Genomic DNA, 18553 nt, shown 5'->3' with positions numbered 1-18553 from the left:
TCCATAAAGAGGACCGTACAAAGCCTGCACCATATGGAGTTTGTATCTTGGGTCAAGAACAGTGGCAATAGCCATCAGACCATGGATATTTGTCCAGTACTTCTGAAACTTCTTTTTCATCTCCTCGGACATTTGTTGCATCACTTCATACTTCTTTTTCATCTCATCAGACATATCTTGCAACAGCTCATAATCAAGTGTAGTCCATTTGCGAATTGCCAACTTAATACCACAAACCTTGGGGAAGAACATATTTGCTGTAACATATCTAGTTCCCGACCATAAGCAAGTGACATCATAGAATAATTTGAGCCTAGCAATCATCTCTTTGGCAAAATCCCAATCAGCAGTTGTTGGACAACAATTAAAAAGCCTTTCACATAGACTAAGACGATCAAAAACATCCCTATACAACACAACAATACTAAGCATTATGTATGTGGAGTTCCACTTGGTTTTGCAATCAAGGTTCAACCTCCTAGAGTACTCAATGTTCATCAAGCGACAAGTTTTTTTCGAACTTCTCATGTCTTTTTGGAGTTGTTGATCAAAACCCCACACTATCCCGCACCCTCTCAATACCATCCCCCAAAACAGCAAGCCCATCTTTCACAATCAGATTTAATATATGAGCACAACACCGCATATGCAACAGTTTACCACCTAGCATGAGAGAGGAGGAGTCTAACTTATCTAGGAGATCTTCCACTGCCTTGTTGTTGGTTGTGCAGTTATCAAGAGTAATGGTTGATATCTTTCTCTCAAGATGATACTCTATCAAAACTTCATGTAGAACATCACAAATCACTTCAGCTGTATGTGGTGCTGGTACATATACAAACCTGCAAAATTATAAATTATTGGGTTAGAAAGCATGAATAAGAGCAAAGGTATTCAGACAAGCAGTAAGATAGGAGCAATGGTATTGTACCTTAGAAGGAATGACTTTAGATTCCAAGAACCATCAATATAGTGACCTGTTATAGCCATGTATCCTCTCTTTTGATGTCCAGCAGTCCACATATCTGAAGTCACATCAACTCTATTCTTGAAGTTTGCAAAGTACTTGATCAACTTATGTCTTTGTCCTTCATGCATTTCTAGAATATCTTTCCGGATGGTATTCCTACACACAACCTTGAACATAGGCTGCAACATAGCACAAAACTTTCTAAAACCTACATGATCTACCATAGCAAGTGGGTACTCATGACAACATATCATCAAAGCAAGTTCTTTCCTACATAGTTCTTGATCAAATATGTTCCTATCCTTAACACTTAACAAAAGCAAGCATGGCAAACATAACAAAGCACACACATCCCTTGACACCATACATTAAATCTGATTACATGACTGAAAGTTCCTAGCCTTAACACTTAACCATTGGCCTGCCTAGAAGCACATCTTGCTAAATGAGCATGCATATGTGAGGTTCCATACTCTGGATCTCCACAAAATAGCCTGTGACACCATACACATTCAGCCTTCCATTTTTCCTCAACAAGAACCCTATTGAACTCATTCCAAACCACAGATGTGGTCTTTGTCTTCACATGAAGTGGCTTATCTTGCTCAGCATATTCACCTGAACCTGATGCCATTGCAAATCTGCTCACCTTGATGGTCTTGGGTCGATGCAGATTTGCTTGAGGTGGAGGAAGAGGATGCGAGTTGCCGGTCAACGTCGCGGTCAGCTACAAAGGCACACAACAAAATATTTAGATAATCAGGAAGCATACAATTGATACATACACATTCAATCAGGAAGCATACACATTCAACAGCAAGATCACATTGCAATATATTTAGATAAAAAGGATATGCAAACTGCTGGATGTTTAGATGATTCTGACATATAATTGACAAAACAATTTTGAGTTTCTGACATATAATTGAATGTGTGTGGACTGCTGGATATTTACATAATTCACTTATGACTGACCAAGTAACAGACCCATACACATTTAACAACAAGATGGCCATACACATTCAACAGATGCATACACATTCAACATATGCATACACATTCAACAGATACACATTCAACAAGATGGAAAATAACTACAAGAACTAACAACTACAAGATCCATACACATTCAACAGATGCATACACATTCAACAGCACGAAATGACACAAAAAATACAAGAAAAGGTGTAGATGCAGCCGGTTACCTACTTACCATGATGGTCTCGGCCTCTGGACTCTGGTCAGTGGTCACTTCTTGTGCTTGAGGTGGAAGAAGAGGAGGGGAGTCACTGGCGTTGAGGAGGCGAGAAGCAGGAGATGGCGACGGGGCGGGACCAGATGCAGGAGAGGGCAACGGGGCGGGACCAGATCACCAGATGTAGGAGAGGGCGACGGGGCGGGACCAAATGGGAGGGGGGCCGTTGCAGGGTGCCGCCAATACTCGTCGTCGTCGCCACTATCACCATCGCAGTAAGCTTTTGGTGCGGTCGTGGCTCGCCATCATCGCCGTCGTGGACTCGCGAGGAGGCGAGGAGGTGAACGACGAGGAGGCGAGCACCAGGAGAGGGCAATGGGCGACGAGGAGGCGAGCACCAGGAGGGGCGGCCGGATGAGACGGCTGGTGCAGGGCGCCGCCGGTCGTTGTCGATCTAGGGTTGGATGGATGAGTGGATCGGGAGGGGGATTGGTGAAAGTGAGAGGGCAGAGGGAGAGGCGGCTGCGGGGATGGGAAGAGAGTGGAGGCGGACGAGTCGATTTAGGGTTTCTTGTATATATACTGGGTGGCCAGTTTGACTGACAGATGGGTCCCGTGTATCCATGGAGGCTCCATCGAGCCAGTTTGCCCCCCATCCCCACCCCGCTTGCTTCTCGGATACCCGCCCCGTTATACCCGTGGGGGGATTTTGACCCCCATCACCACTTCTTAGCGAGTAAATGCCCACGGATACCCGCCCCCATGGGGAAAACTGCCATTTTGAGTGGCGACCCGTCACGAGCAGAGCAGAGCGCTCGAGTGGAGTTCTCTCATTTCTTTTATGGTCCTTTTATGGCATTTTCTTGTATTGTCAGATACGTCTCCATCGTATCTACTTTTCCAAACATTTTTGCCCTTGTTTTGCACTCTAACTTGCATGATTTGAATGGAACTAACCCGGACTGACGTTGTTTTCAGCAGAACTACCATGGTGTTATTTTTGTGTAGAAATAAAAGTTCTCGGAATGACATGAAAATCCACGGAGCAACTTTTTGGAATTAATAAAAAATATTGGCGAAAGAATTAACGTCAGGGGGCCCACACCCTGTCCACGAGGGTGGGGGTGCGCCCCCCTAGGGCGCGCCCCCTGCCTCGTGGGCCCCCTGAAGCTCCACCGACCTCAACTCCAACTCCATATATTCACATTCGGTGAGAAAAAAATCAGAGAGAAGGATTCATTGCGTTTTACGATACGGAGCCGCCGCCAAGCCCTAAACTCTCTCGGGAGGGCTGATCTGGAGTCCGTTCGGGGCTCCGGAGAGGGGAATCCATCGCCGTCGTCATCATCAACCATCCTCCATCACCAATTTCATGATGCTTACCGCCGTGTGTGAGTAATTCCATCGTAGGCTTGCTGGACGGTGATGGGCTGGATGAGATTTACCATGTAATCAAGTTAGTTTTGTTAGGGTTTGATACCTAGTATCCACTATGTTCTGAGATTGATATTGCTATGACTTTGCTATGCTTAATGCTTGTCACTAGGGCCCGAGTGCCATGATTTCAGATCTGAACCTATTATGTTTTCATGAATATATGTGAGTTCTTGATCCTATCTTGCAAGTCTATAGTCACCTATTATGTGTTATGATCCGTTAACCCCGAAGTGACAATAATCGGGATACTTACCGATGATGACCGTAGTTTGAGGAGTTCATGTATTCACTATGTGTTAATGCTTTGGTCCGGTACTCTATTAAAAGGAGGCCTTAATATCCCTTAGTTTTCAATAGGACCCCGCTGCCACAGGAGGGTAGGACAAAAGATGTCATGCAAGTTCTTTTCCATAAGCACGTATGACTATATTCGGAATACATGCCTACATTACATTGATAAACTGGAGCTAGTTCTGTGTCACCCTATGTTATAACTATTGCATGAGCAATCGCATCTGACATAATTATCCATCACTGATCCAATGCCTATGAGCTTTTCACATATTGCTCTTTGCTTAATTACTTTACCGTTGCCGCTATTACAATTACCACAAAACTGCTACTGTTACTTTTGCCACTGTTACCGTTACTTCCATACTACTTTGCTACTAAATACTTTGCTGCAGATATTAAGTTATCCAGGTGTGGTTGAATTGACAACTCAACTGCTAATACTTGAGAATATTCTTTGGCTCCCCTTGTGTCAAATCAATAAATTTGGGTTGAATACTCTACCCTCGAAAGCTGTTGTGATCCCCTATACTTGTGGGTTATCAAGACTATTTTCTGACACCGTTGCCGGGGAGCATAGTTCTATTCTTTGAGTCACTTGGGATTTATATCTGCTGATCACTATGAGGAACTTGAAAGACGAAAGAACCAAGATTTATCCGTCAACTACGAGGGGAGGTAAGGAACTGCCATCTAGCTCTGCACTTGATTCTCCTTCTGTTATGAGTAAACTTGCGACATCTAAACCTGTTTCTGCTATTAATTCTGATATGTCGCATGTTATTGATGATGCCACTTCTGCTATGCATGATACTTATGATGAAACTACTTCTACGCTTGATAATACTGTGCCATTAGGTGAATTTCTTGATGAACAACTTGCTAGGGCTAGAGAGAATGAAACTATTGAAACTGATAATATTGATGAAAGTGATGATGAAGATTCTCCCCCTAGATATAGATTGCCTGTTATGCCTGAGGGTTATGTTATGGATGAAGAAACTGCTAGAGATTTCTTGCTTGCAATGATAGATCTAATCTTAATAAGTTATTAGCTAAGCTTAAGCAAAAGTCTCTGAATGCTAGAATGAAATATGACCCTGCTTTTGCTACTTCACCTATCTGTGTTACTGATAAGGATTATGATTTCTCTATCGACCCTGAGATAATTACTTTGGTTGAATCTGATCCTTTTTATGGCTATGAATCTGAAATTGTTGTGGCACATCTTACTAAATTGAATGATATAGCCACCCTATTCACTAATGATGAGAAATCTCGCTATTACTATATCCTTAAGATATTTCCGTTCTCATTGGTGATGCTAAAACTTGGTTTAATTCTCTTGATCCTGGTTGTGTGCGTAGTCCCCAAGATATGATTTATTACTTCTCTGCTAAATATTTCCCTACTCATAAGAAACAAGCTGCTTTAAGGGAAATATATAATTTTGTGCAAATTGAAGAAGAGAGTCTCCCACAAGCTTGGGGGAGGCTTCTCCGACTACTTAATGCTTTGCATGATCATCCTCTCAAGAAAAATGAAATACTTGATATCTTTTATAATGGACTAACCGATGCTTCCAGATACCACCTGGATAGTTGTGCTGGTTGTGTTTTCAGGGAAAGGACTGTTGATCAAGCTGAATTGCTATTGAATAATATATTGAATAATGAAAACAATTGGACACTTCCTGAACCAACTCCTAAGCCAACTCCGAAGAAAAGAGGTGTTCTATTTCTCAGTCCAGAAGATATGCAAGAGGCAAAGAAATCTACGAAAGAAAAGGGTATTAAAGCTAAAGATGTTAAGAATTTACCTCCTATTGAAGAAATACATGGCCTTAATATACCACCTATTAAAGAAATCCATGGTCTTGATAACCCAACACGGGTAGTAAAGGTAAATTCTCTCTATAGATATGATAAAGTTGAAATCCCGTCTACTAAGTTTGCTAGCCAATGCTTGGATGATTTTGATGACTTTATGGCTAAACAAGAAAATTTCAATGCTTATGTTGGTAGACAATTGAAAAGTAATCCTTATATGATTGGACACTTGAGTGATTACATGTCTAGAGTTAAGGGTGAAATTAAACTCATCAGTAAACATGCTTCTATGGTTACCACTCAGGTAGAACAAGTGCTTAAGACTCAAAATGATTTGCTCAACGAATTGAATAATAATAAACATGACTTTGCTATTAGAGTAGCAACTAGAACGGGTAAAATGACTCAGGAACCTTTGTATCTTGAGGGTCGCCCTAAGAGAATTGAGCAAGATTCTCAGAGAAATAATGTTGAAGCACCTAGTACTTCTAAAAAGAAAAAGAAAAATGATAAGACTTTGCATGCTTCTAGTGAACCTGTTGTAGACACACCTGAGAATCCCAATAATATTTCTATTTCTGATGCTGAAACACAATCTGGTGATGAACATGAACCTAGTGATAATGTTAATGATAATGTTCATGTTGATGCTCAACCTAGCAGTAATAATGATGTAGAGATTGAACCTGCCGTTGATCTTGATAACCCATAATCAAAAAATTAACGTTATGATAAGAGAGGCTTCGTTGCTAGGAAGCATGGTAAAGAAAGAGAACCATGGGTTCAAAAAACCATGCCTTTTCCTCCTAAGCCATCCAAGAAAAAGGATGATGAGGATTTTAAGCGCTTCGCTAAAATGATTAGACCTATCTTTTTGCGTATGCGCTTAACTGATATGCTTAAAGTTAATCCTTATGCTAAGTACATGAAAGATATTATTACAAATAAAAGAAAGATACCGGAAGCTGAAATTTCCACCATGCTTGCTATTTATACTTTTAAGGGTGGAATACCTAAGAAACTAGGAGATCCAAGAGTATCAACTATACCATGCTCCATTAAAAGAAACTATGTTAATATTGCTTTTGTGTGATCTTGGAGCCGGTGTTAGTGTTATGCCTCTCTCTTTATATCGTAGACTTGAATTGAATAAGTTGACACCTACTGGAATATCTTTGCAAATGGCCGATAAATTAACCGCTATACCTGTCGGTATTTGTGAGGATGTGCCTGTTGTTTTTGCAAATGTTACTATCTTAACGGACTTTGTTATTCTTGATATTCCCGAGGACGATAGTATGTCGGTTATCCTTGGTAGACCCTTTTTGAATACTGTAGGGGCTATTATTGATTGCAACAAAGGCAATGTCACTTTTCATGTTAATGGTAATGAGCATACGGTACACTTTCCGAGGAAACAGCCTCAAGTCCACAGTATAAATTCTATTGGAAAAATTTAATCGATTATAATTGGAGGTTTTGAATTTCCTCTTCCTACTGCCAAAAAGAAATATGATATTCTTATTATTGGGGATGTACATATCCCCATTGAGGTAACCTAGTGTTATTCAAAATTTCTCTGGTTCCATGTTATTCGGAATGAGTTTGTTAACAAGACTTGATCAACCTTATTAGTGGATTCCTTTTGATGAGCATGAGATGGATGAAGTTAGAAAGCACAACCTTCTGTACCCTCTTTTTACTTTCTGTTATTTAGATTAAATAAAGCAAAAATAGTATTTTCTGTCTGTTTTCTGAATTATCCTTGCAATAAAAAATACCCTGAAAATAAAAGTTCTCCAAATGCCCTGAAAATTAAATATGATTTTTTCTGGAATATTTGAGAATAGGTGGCACTGAGAACACAGCAAAGGGAGCAAGCACCTGGCCACGAGGGCCAGGGGCGCGCCCACCCCCCTGGGACGCGCCCCCTGCCTCGTGGGCCCATGGTGGCCCCCCTCCACTTATTCCTGCACCCATACTCTTCTTCTTCCTCCAAAAAAAATCACCAACCAACTCAAGCACGAGTTCTAGCTCATCTTGCTGCCATTTTCGATCTCCTTGCTCAAAGCTCCATTCACAAAACTGATTTGGGGAATTGTTCTTTGGTATGTGACTCCTCCAATGATCCAATTAGTTTTTGTTCTAGTGCTTTATTCATTGCAAACTTTTGCTGGCTAGGTGACCCTGTTCTTGGGCTTGCATGTCAAATTTATTTGGTCCCAAGTAGTTCTAATGCATGATATAGTCTCTAGGCACTTGTAGGAGTAGTTGCTATCAATTTTGTTGAGTTTGGTTCACTTTTATTTTGAGTTACTAAAAATTTCAAAAAAATTCAGAAAATGATGAAGAGATTTTTGAGGGGCTCTTCTAGCCAAAGCTCAAAGGATAAACAAAGTAAGGAGAATAAAGAGCCCAAGTATAATCTCCCTCGCGTCGCGGAAGTTCGGCCGTGTGAATGGCCTTGTGATGAGTTCTTGAGAGCAGTCGGTATTCATGATGATTTTTGTTCTTTGGCTGATGATGCGGGCCTCGCCGACTTCCTCCACGACCAGCTCGAACAGTATCTCTTACTCACTAATACTTTCGTGCAAAATTTTTACTTTCATTCTAAGAAATCACCACCTTCAGTAGAGTTTCATTTATATGATGAGGCTAGGGAGATGTCATTATGTGATTTTTGTGCGGTTTGCAAGATACCCTTCGAGGGTAGCATAGAGGAACCACATCGTAGAGATGTGGATGGATTTATTGACATGATTACTGTAGGGAAACGAGGAAGGTTCCCGATGCAAGAATTACTAGCATACATTTTCATGTTTTACGTTACTTTGCAATATTTGCTAGTAGATGCTTAATTGGTCGTGGGAACTGTGGAAACCTTAGTGTTCCTGATATTGTTATTTTGTGCCATGCTTTATTTCGTGATAACACTGTTAGTTTGGGCGCTATTGTTGCTAAACGATTAAGTCTGAACCGTACAAAGGGCCCCATCTTTGGAGGTATCTATGCTTCACGCCTTGCTAAACACTTTAGGATACCTATTAAGCATTATGAGAAAGAAGAAAAGCTGCTTCCCCCTACCTTTCTAGATTATAAGAGTATGGTAGCACATGAGTTTATTGTTAAAAATGATGAGAAGATGCTTAGGTATAATTTGAGATTTCATAAAACTCACAGTGAGACTATTATCTTGCCTGTACCCTCTTTGTTTGACTTATCTGCAGTCACGTACCTCATCTTGCCAGAGGCCGTTCACGCGTACCGGGGCCAGACATCAGCTCCAGAGCCTGAGCCGGAACCACCACTTGACCCTTATCGACCGTCCTTTTATCAGTGGGATCCGGAGGATATCGCGAGCTAGTGGTACTCGGATGACACTCCTCAGTACACCGGAGAGAGTAGCTCTGATCCATGGGCATAGACCAACTTAGGCCAAAAGCCTAAGCTTGGGGGAGTACGTATTTCTCACCGATATTACATTCATGTTCACACACTCATTCTAGTTGTCAGTGCTCATACTTTTTCATTGTACTATCGATGCTCTAGTTTACTTTGCATGCTTGTAGTAGTATAATTAAAAGAAAACCCAAGAAGATTTATTGTTCTTCTTTTGCTTGTTGGAGCTTTCCCGTGTAAATAGTTTTATTTCTTTTCTTTGGGGTCGAGAGGAGAAGACCATAATGAAAATGTTGAGTGGCTCTCATATGCATTATTGTTGATTCAACCAAGAGCCCATATTACATTGTCTTCTCCTTTGAATTGAATGCTTGCAGATTCCAGCTTAGTCCAATGCACGTGCACTATTATTATTATTCACACCGTTCGGTCGTGCAAGTGAAAGGCAATAATGACGATATATGATTGACTGATTGAGATGAGAGAAGCTGGTATGAACTCGACCTATCTTGTTTTTGTAAATATGATTAGTTCATCGTTCCTGATTCAGCCTATTGTAAATAAACATATTTGCAATGACAATTAGAGATTATAGTTGCTTATGCCATGCTTAATTAGCTAGGAGTTTATAATGGTTTACCTTGCGTGCCAACATGCTAATAAAATGGTCGTGATGTGGTATGATAGGGTGGTATCCTACTTTGAATGATTCGAGTGACTTCACTTGGCACATGTTCACACATGTAATTGAAACAAAATCGACATAGCCTTCACGATATTTATGTTCATGGTGGATTATATCCTACTCATGCTTGCACTCAGTGTTGATTAATTTTAATCCATGTTCATGACTGTTATCGCTCTCTAGTTGGTCGATTCCCACTCTCTTTCTAGCCTTCACTTGTACTAATCCGGAATACTGCTTGTGCATCCAAAATCCATAAACCCCAAAGTTATTCCATATGAGTCCACCATACCTTCCTATATGCGGTATCTACCTGCTGTTCCAAGTAAATTTGTATGTGCCAAACTCCAAACCTTCAAATGAAATTATGTTTTGTATGCTCAAACAACTCATGTATCAACTAGGGTTGTTTGTATCTTCCATGTTAGGCGGGTTACTCATTCACGAGAAAATGGCTGGTCACCGGGATGCCCAGTCTCATGCTCAAATCAAATCAAAAATAATTGCAAACAAAACTCCCCCAGGATTGTTTTTAGTTGGAGGCACCCGTTGTTTCGGGAAAGCCATGGATTGATGATTGTTGGTGGTGGGGGAGTATAAACTTTACCATTCTGTTTGGGAACCGCCTATAATGTGTGTAGCATGGAAGATATCGAGATCTCTCAGTTGTTATGTTGACAATGAAAGTATACCGCTCAAAATATTATTTATCTCTATTTCAAAATCGAGCTCTGGCACCTCTACAAATCCCTGCTTCCCTTTGCGAAGGGCCTATCTATTTACTTTTATGTTGAGTCATCATCCTCTTATTAAAAAGCACCCCTGGAGAGCACCGCTGTCATTTGCATGCATTACTATTAATTTATATTGGGTATGACTATGACTGGATCTCTTTTACCATGAATTAGAATGTTTAGTCAGTCCTTGATCTTCAGAGGTGCTCTGCATTTATGTTTTGCGGTCTTAGAAAGGGCTAGCAAGATACCATCTTGTTATATCATATTATGATTGTTTTGAGAAAGTGTTGTCATTCGAGATTTATTATTATTGCTCGCTAGTTGATTATGCCATCGATATGAGTAAACATGAGACCTAAGTATTATTGTGAATATGGTTAGTTCATAATCTTTGGTGAAAACTTGAATGCTGGCTTTACATATTTCTCCAACAAGAGCAAATAGAGTTTGTAAAAGTTTTTCTTTATCACTTTCAGTTTATCAATTGAATTGCTTGAGGACAAGCAAAGGTTTAAGCTTGGGGGAGTTGATATGTCTCTGACGTATCTACTTTTCCAAACACTTTTGCCCTTGTTTTAGACTCTAACCTGCATGATTTGAATGGAACTAACCCGGACTGACGTTGTTTTTAGCAGAACTGCCATGGTGTTATTTTTGTGCACAAATAAAAGTTCTCGGAATGTCATGAAAATCCATGGAGCAACTTTTTGGAATTAATAAAAAATATTGGCGAAAGAATTAACGTTAGGGGGCCCACACCCTGTCCATGAGGGTGGGGGGCGCGCCCTAGGGGGCGCGCCCCCGTGCCTCGTGGGCCCCCTGAAGCTCCACCGACCTCAACTCTAACTCTATATATTCACGTTCATGGAGAAAAAAAATCAAGAGAAGGATTCATCGCGTTTTACGATATAGAGCCGCCACCAAGCCCTAAACTCTCTCGGGAGGGCTGATCTGGAGTCCGTTCGGGGCTCTGGAGAGGGGAATCCGTCGTCGTCGTCATCATCAACCATCCTCCATCACCAATTTCATGATGCTCACCGCCGTGCGTGAGTAATTCCATCATAGGCTTGCTGGACGGTGATGGGTTGGATGAGATTTACCATGTAATCAAGTTAGTTTTGTTACGGTTTGATCCCTAGTATCTACTATGTTCTGAGATTGATGTTGCTATGACTTTGCTATGCTTAATGCTTGTCACTAGGGCCCGAGTGTCATGATTTCAGATCTGAACCTATTATGTTTTCATGAATATATGTGAGTTCTTGATCCTATCTTGCAAGTCTATAGTCACATATTATGTGTTATGATCCGTTAACCCCGAAGTGACAATAATCGGGATACTTACCGATGATGACCGTAGTTTGAGGAGTTCATGTATTCACTATGTGTTAATGCTTTGGTCCAGTACTCTATTAAAAGGAGGCCTTAATATCCCTTAGTTTCCAATAGGACCTCGCTGTCATGGGAGGATAGGACAAAAGATGTCATGCAAGTTCTTTTCCATAAGCACATATGACTATATTCGGAATACATGCCTACATTACATTGATGAACTGGAGCTAGTTCTGTGTCATCCTATGTTATAACTATTGCATGAGGAATCGCATCCGACATAATTATCCATCACTGATCCAATGCCTACGAGCTTTTCACATATCACTCTTTGCTTAGTTACTTTACCGTTGCCGCTGTTACAATTACTACAAAACTGCTATTGTTACTTTTACCACTGTTACCGTTACTTCCGTACTACTTTGCTACTAAATACTTTGCTGCATTGTCCAATATGTTGAAGTGTACTGGACGAACGTATAAGGCGGTGAAGCTGTTGCTAACATAGAAGCACGTAGCTAATGCTCCATCACAAGTTTGTACCTCATGTGACGGTTGGTTACTAGCGATAGGATAGGCGATCATCATGTCTTTTTTAGGATCTTTTTTGAGGATCAGCGATCATCACGTCTTAGGCATTTAGAATCGTTGATAAGATAGTCTTATCTTAAATTTTGCATGTAGTTTAGATATGGCAAAAAAAGTGTCTATAATGGGTCATCTCTTAACCTTATCTTTAATAACTGGTTATTCCTAAAAACGTGGTGAGACATATTGTGCTAAGAGATTATCTCTTGTCTTCTACTCCCTTCGTCTGGAAATACTTGTTGGAGCAATGTATGTATCTAGACGTATTTTAGTTCTAGATACATCCATTTTTATCCATTTCTCCAACAAGTATTTCTGGACGGAGGGAGTATTAAATAAGAGAAGACAAGCATTTTCTTATGAGTTCTCTCTTCTCCACCTCATTATTTATCCTACGTGGCACTCCTAAGATAGCACCATTATACATGCCCTTAGGGTTTCTGCTACATAGATAAAATCCTATCAAGGGTTGTGCCAAGATCTAGTTACCCATCCCTCCCTCCACCACAATCATGTCGTGTGTGTTAGGGAACACGACCGTACACCACCCACACCAAACCTAGTTTCGTCTGGCGTTTCACTGGAGGATGCTCGGGATCATGGATCAGGTAAAAGGATTGATGAAGAGTCTAAAATTGTTGGAGATGGAGAGCTAAGGGAGGAAGATCGTCTGGAAGGAGGAGGATGGGGAGGGGGAGGAAAGGTGTGTGTTGTGGAGCCACAAGCCATATCTTTGATCCTGTCAGATAAGCTGGCTCACGCAAAGGCACTAGCCAATGCTCTGGCTAGAGTATGATGCTCTATGAGGGGTTTGGATTGCAAAGACATGGGAGATAACATCTTCTTGTTCACGTTTCACCAGCCGACAAGGAAGAGAAAAAATACTTGAGGATGGGCCATGTAAATCTGGTAAGGCACTCTTGGTGGTGGAGGATTTTGTCCCGAGTAAAACTTTGCTGAATATGAATTCAAATGGGTGCCGGTGTGGTGTGCATGAGGATCTTCAACCTACCCTCGATAAGATGTGTCGGGATTCAAGCGAAGTCGTCGGAGGTTTCATAGGGGAGACTCTGGAAGTGTATGTGGGTGTAGGTGAGGTGGCAATTGGCAAATTCCTTAGAGTTAAGGTTCGTCTAGATATCTAGGAGCCCCTTATGCGAGGTTTCATGATAGAGGAGGATGAAGATGACGGGAAATGGGGGAGTGATGATAAAACCGATGTGTTCCTCTGGTTTAGGATTCAGTATGAGTTCCTGCTTGATCTTTGCTTCACATGTGAGTGGCTCGACCCATGTAAATAATTAGTGCAACATCAAGTTGAGAAAAAGGGAGGAACCCCAATAAAGAGCATGGATGGAAGCTTCTATACCCTGTAGGGAGAGTGACACGAGCCAAGGAAATTGGTGTGAGGGATGAGCTTCTGGGGGGAAGAAGTGGAGGGAGCGGGAAGAGTTTTAACATTAGCTCATTAAAAAGAAACTTGGGTACTAACAAGGACGCTTGGAGGACAAATAAACCGCTAACTCTTGGGGACCATAAGGGGAAGGTTAGAGCATACCAGTAGGTGCCTATCCCACTTAAATCACTGATGCCTGCAGGAGAGGTGAAGGATGGAACTAGTGGGATAGGGAAACAACTGGCCTTTGGGGTTACAAAGCCGAGCGAGCTACAAGATGCTGGAGGGTCGGAGGAAGTTAAGGGCTCAAACAAGACATATTTGAATATGCCTGGTAAAGGGAGAAGTGTAGGGGCTTTGGGTGGAGAGGATCTGCATACGGGGAACCGGGGTGGGAAGGTGGAATGAAAATGTTCCAAGGAATAATGGAGAAGAGAAGCAGTGCAGTAAGTTCCAGAGACAAAATAGGAAGGGTTTAAAAGGGGATCAACATCTTCTTGGGGTTCATGTGGGAAATAGGCGAAGTGGGGACAACATGGAGATGAATGATGTGGTGAGTGATGGAAAAATCAAGGCCAACATCGAGGAGCAAACACCACAATCTATTGAAGCGAGGCTGTTGGAGCAACCCTGCAAAGACTAACAAAATCAATCGCCTGGAACCGCTGAAGGCTTGGGAACCCGACAACATTTTAAAGCCTTCTAGAACTACAGATGGCAGAATACCTTGATTTGCTCTTTATTTCAGAGAAAAATACGCGGGCTAATACGAAGAGTTCCTTGAATTTAGTTGTTATTTGTCCAAGAGTGCCTCTTTCTTATTCTCCTCGTCCCAATGGTACCAGACTCGGATGAAATCATTATGGCACGGGTTTTGGAAGTGCTTGAAGGGGTTTGGTGTGCCGCCGCAACAAACTCAAAGTCCTGCTTGGCGCACTTCAACCTCTTCCCTGGGTAACCACGACTTCCGATGGTGTTGGTTTTTGTGCTTGCATATTCTACTTCATTTTTTTCCATCACCTTTACTTTAAGGGTTTTGCCGTGCTCCTCGAATAGGTTCCATTCCACCTCAGAAACCGAAGGCCACATCTTTTGGATCTCGTCGCAATCTTTAGCAAGGTGTTCATTTTTGGCCTTGGATTTCCAACCATTCAAAAGAAGTGGAAACATGGAGATGGCTATGTTATTTACCAGAGTGGTCTCCTATAGGCAGTGGCGGAGCTACAGTCATTTGTGTGGGCGGGCCAAAACGGATTGGAATAAGAAGGACCATTAAAATTTTGCTCTTACGGCCAGATTGTACACTAATCTTGACTGAAATCTTGTGCAGCTGGGCGGGCCATGGCCTGGTTTGGCCCAGCCGTAGCTACGCCACTGCCTATAGGGACTCATTCGAGAACATATATCGAGTGTGCAACTTCACATGAGGAGTGCTCGCTGGTGGCTTATTGTCTTTTGACTTTTCATTAATGCTCACAATTTCGTAGAGGATGCAGCCTAGCGCATTACTATAGCCTTGTTTGTCCCTCTTCGAACTAACAGGTACACTGGATGACTCACACATCCAATTGATGACAATCCTGTTGGTCTGAGCTTGTTTCGATGCCTAGGCCTGTGTTTGCCTTTTGGGTTGTCCATTAGGCCGGTCTCCCTAGTCGACCCATTTGTCTCGATCGGTCGCATCTTCAAGATTTGAGGTCGCGCCAGCCAGTGGCGGAGCCAGCTTAAACTTAGAGCCTGGGCAAGATATACGTGATGCCAAGTTAATTATATTTTGCCCAAATAAACTGTGAAGAAACTATTTGTTTACTATTAAAGCTCCATGCACATGCACCATGGGAGCCCGGGCAGCAGCCCCGGCTCGCCGGGTGCTGTCTCCGCCACTGGCGCCAGCCTCTTCGCGATCAGTGGATGTGTACTCCTTATGTGCATATGTGAATCAAAGAGGCCCTTATAATTCCTATGTTTTGAAATCATGTAAGAATTCATAGGACATGTCGTCTCAATCCTATGATTTTACCGTTCCTGTGTTTCTACTTCATGCAATCAAAAGAATCCTTAAATTGGAGACTATTTATATTTTTAAATGTGAATAAAATCTTAGGTCATTCCATTTGAGCAGGGAATTGAATTCTTTCATTTGTCCCATTCCTTTTTTAGGGGTATTTGTCCCATTCCTTCATTTCCCTTTCATTTGAGAGTTTGGATAACCACGTCCGCAGAGTCCATCCATTTCGCCTCCCCGGTCCCTGGCTCCCCACACCCCAAACCAAACCCTCACCGGCTCGCCGCCACCAACTTGCCGGCGCGGATTGGAGCACCCAACGCCGGCGCCCTCGCCGCTACTCTCTTCGCTGTTCGCGCGCCACGCATCTGGTAGGTCATCTCTCCCTTCACTCTCTCCTCACTGCTAGCCGGACGTATCTCTCTAACCTGTCCTCCTCCCCGATCTGCAGATTGGCCGCTCTTTGCCTCCCTAGAGATGGCGACGGGGTCCATGGAGACGGCCCTCATGAGCGATCCGACGGCCAAGCTCCCCGACGACCTGCTGGTGGAGATCATCTCGCGCGTGCCGTACAAGTCCACCCGCTGCTGCAAGTGCGTCTCCACGCGCTGGCGGGACCTCATCGCCCATCCCGACCACCGCGAGAAGCTTCCCCGGTCGACCCTCGCCGGCTTCTTCTACAAAATCTACGACCTAAAACGCCGTCCACCTGATTCTCATGGTTACCTAAGCGTCTCAGGAACTGGTGCCCCATTGACGCCTCCCTCTCGTTCCTGCCAAAATGCGAGAAGATTGATTTACTGGACTGCTGCAACGGCCTCCTCCTCTGTCGATGTTCCAAGCCTTATCCTGAAGAACCGGATTACCTGGTGTGCAATCCTGCCACTGAGAAATGGGTAACCTTCCCTGCCAATGAATGGTCCTCGGACTCGTACGCTCGCCTGGGATTTGATCCGGCCGTCTCCTCCCATTTCTATGTGTTCGAGTTGGTACTTGAGGATGAAGAAACAGACTGCAGTTTCCCGTTCGAGTGCAGAGGCTAAGTTGAGAGCTATGGCTCTTCTGACGGCGGAGGTGACGTGGTTACGATGGCTACTTGAGGATTTTGGTGTTTCTGTTACTACACCTACCACCCTCTTGTCCGACAATACAGGTGCTATCAGTATTGCGCGGGACCCCGTGAAGCATGAGCTTACCAAGCATATTGGTGTTGATGCTTCTTATGTGCGGCTGCTGTGCAGGATCATGTTATTGCTCTTCAGTATGTACCTTCCAAGTTACAACTAGCGGACTTCTTCACAAAGGCACAGACTAGAGCGCAACATAGATTTCACCTCTCCAAACTCAGTGTTGTGGATCCACCATGAGTTTGAGAGGGGGGGGGGGAGTTATATTAGTGGTGACTTTTGGTCTTTTACATTCTAGCCTTTTGGCATTCTCATGTACTTGTATATATGATGCCTTTGGCCTCCTAATAAGATTAAGTTGCTATTCCTAACAAAATGCTTAAACCGAGTGGAAGTTTTGATGGTATGATTCCTTTCAGAACACAAGGTCTGAACAAATGGAATGACAACCAATCTTATTACTGGGAACTTCCGAAGGATGGATTTTGTGGTGAAACGATGGACATGAGCACCCCCGTTATAACAGGAAAGCACGTTCTATATGACTTCCTCATGAGCCATTCTTTTGATTTGTCTCTTTTTGCTTGGTAAGCATTCGATGTGCTTACGAGTTAGTCGCACATATTAAATTTGATTTTAATTCATGTGTCGTCACCTGCAGTCAGCCGATGAAAATAAGTGGAAGATGTATTTGTGATGCCAACAAAATATGGTCCAGACTTGCCTCGGGAAAAGACCCATTTGTGACCATGTAGGAGGTGTCCATCTGTTAACCTTTGATGTTTCAACATCGACTTCCTCAGCGAGTTGCTTGGGTGCTAAGCGTGTCTCTTTGAATATCAGTACAAACGTGTGGAATTGTTTATACTGATGTTATAAGTTGCTTTGCCTCTGTCTATGGTTCTTCACTTGATGGAAACCAAGTCTTATGAAGTATATTTAGTAAGTATTGCCTTATTTGCTGTTTTTGGATTCGTCACCTGAATAATGTGAGTTGATAGACATGTGTTATAGTTTCCTCCGCCAAACCTGAGGATGAGTTACCATTTCTTACTAATAACATTACTTTTTTCCTCATGCAGAGTAGCTTTTAGAGTGGTCAAAGAGACTGAAAGTTTTCCACTGCTATTATTTGGGTCTTCTTTGAAGGGGAGCGACACAACCTGAAGCTTTCATGTTATTCCCCTAGCTTTTACTCTAGATGGTACTGCAAATGGATCCCATGGAGGTGAGGGTGAGCCATGTTAATTATTTACTGACTAACTCCGTTTTTCTAGTTGAATTGGGTCCCAAGAAGAATCTGCACACACTGGATCAATTTGATTGCCAATCATTGGACAACAGATTGACAAATGCTTTCCGTGGCTGCAACCATCAGCATAAAACTCAAATAGGGCATCTTATCCTAATTATCTGGCTATATGTGTCAGCAAATGAAATTCATGGAACTAGGCTAACAAAATGGAGTTTCAACAGGGTAATTTAACTATAGCATTGATTAGCATTGACAATTCAATGGTGCTGTTCTTTGGTATGCCGAGCGCTGCAAAGCTGAATTATCG

The 18553-nt window shown here is 42.5% G+C and overlaps 1 protein-coding gene across 1 annotated transcript; it reads left to right on the top strand.

The window, feature by feature from the left end:
- Positions 1-16112: 16112 nt before the first annotated feature.
- Positions 16113-17653, top strand: LOC123066351 (uncharacterized). The gene is made up of 2 exons (XM_044489444.1): positions 16113-16235; positions 16316-17653. Exon 2 carries the CDS (start codon positions 16342-16344, stop codon positions 16762-16764), a length of 423 nt encoding a protein of 140 aa, XP_044345379.1. The 5' UTR covers positions 16113-16235; positions 16316-16341; the 3' UTR covers positions 16765-17653.
- Positions 17654-18553: the final 900 nt, after the last annotated feature.

Source organism: Triticum aestivum, chromosome 3B (assembly GCF_018294505.1).
Source record: "Triticum aestivum cultivar Chinese Spring chromosome 3B, IWGSC CS RefSeq v2.1, whole genome shotgun sequence".
NCBI classification, from domain to species: Eukaryota; Viridiplantae; Streptophyta; class Magnoliopsida; order Poales; family Poaceae; genus Triticum; species Triticum aestivum.
Note: the sequence above shows the minus strand (reverse complement) of the source record. Positions and strands in the feature narration are given on the sequence as shown.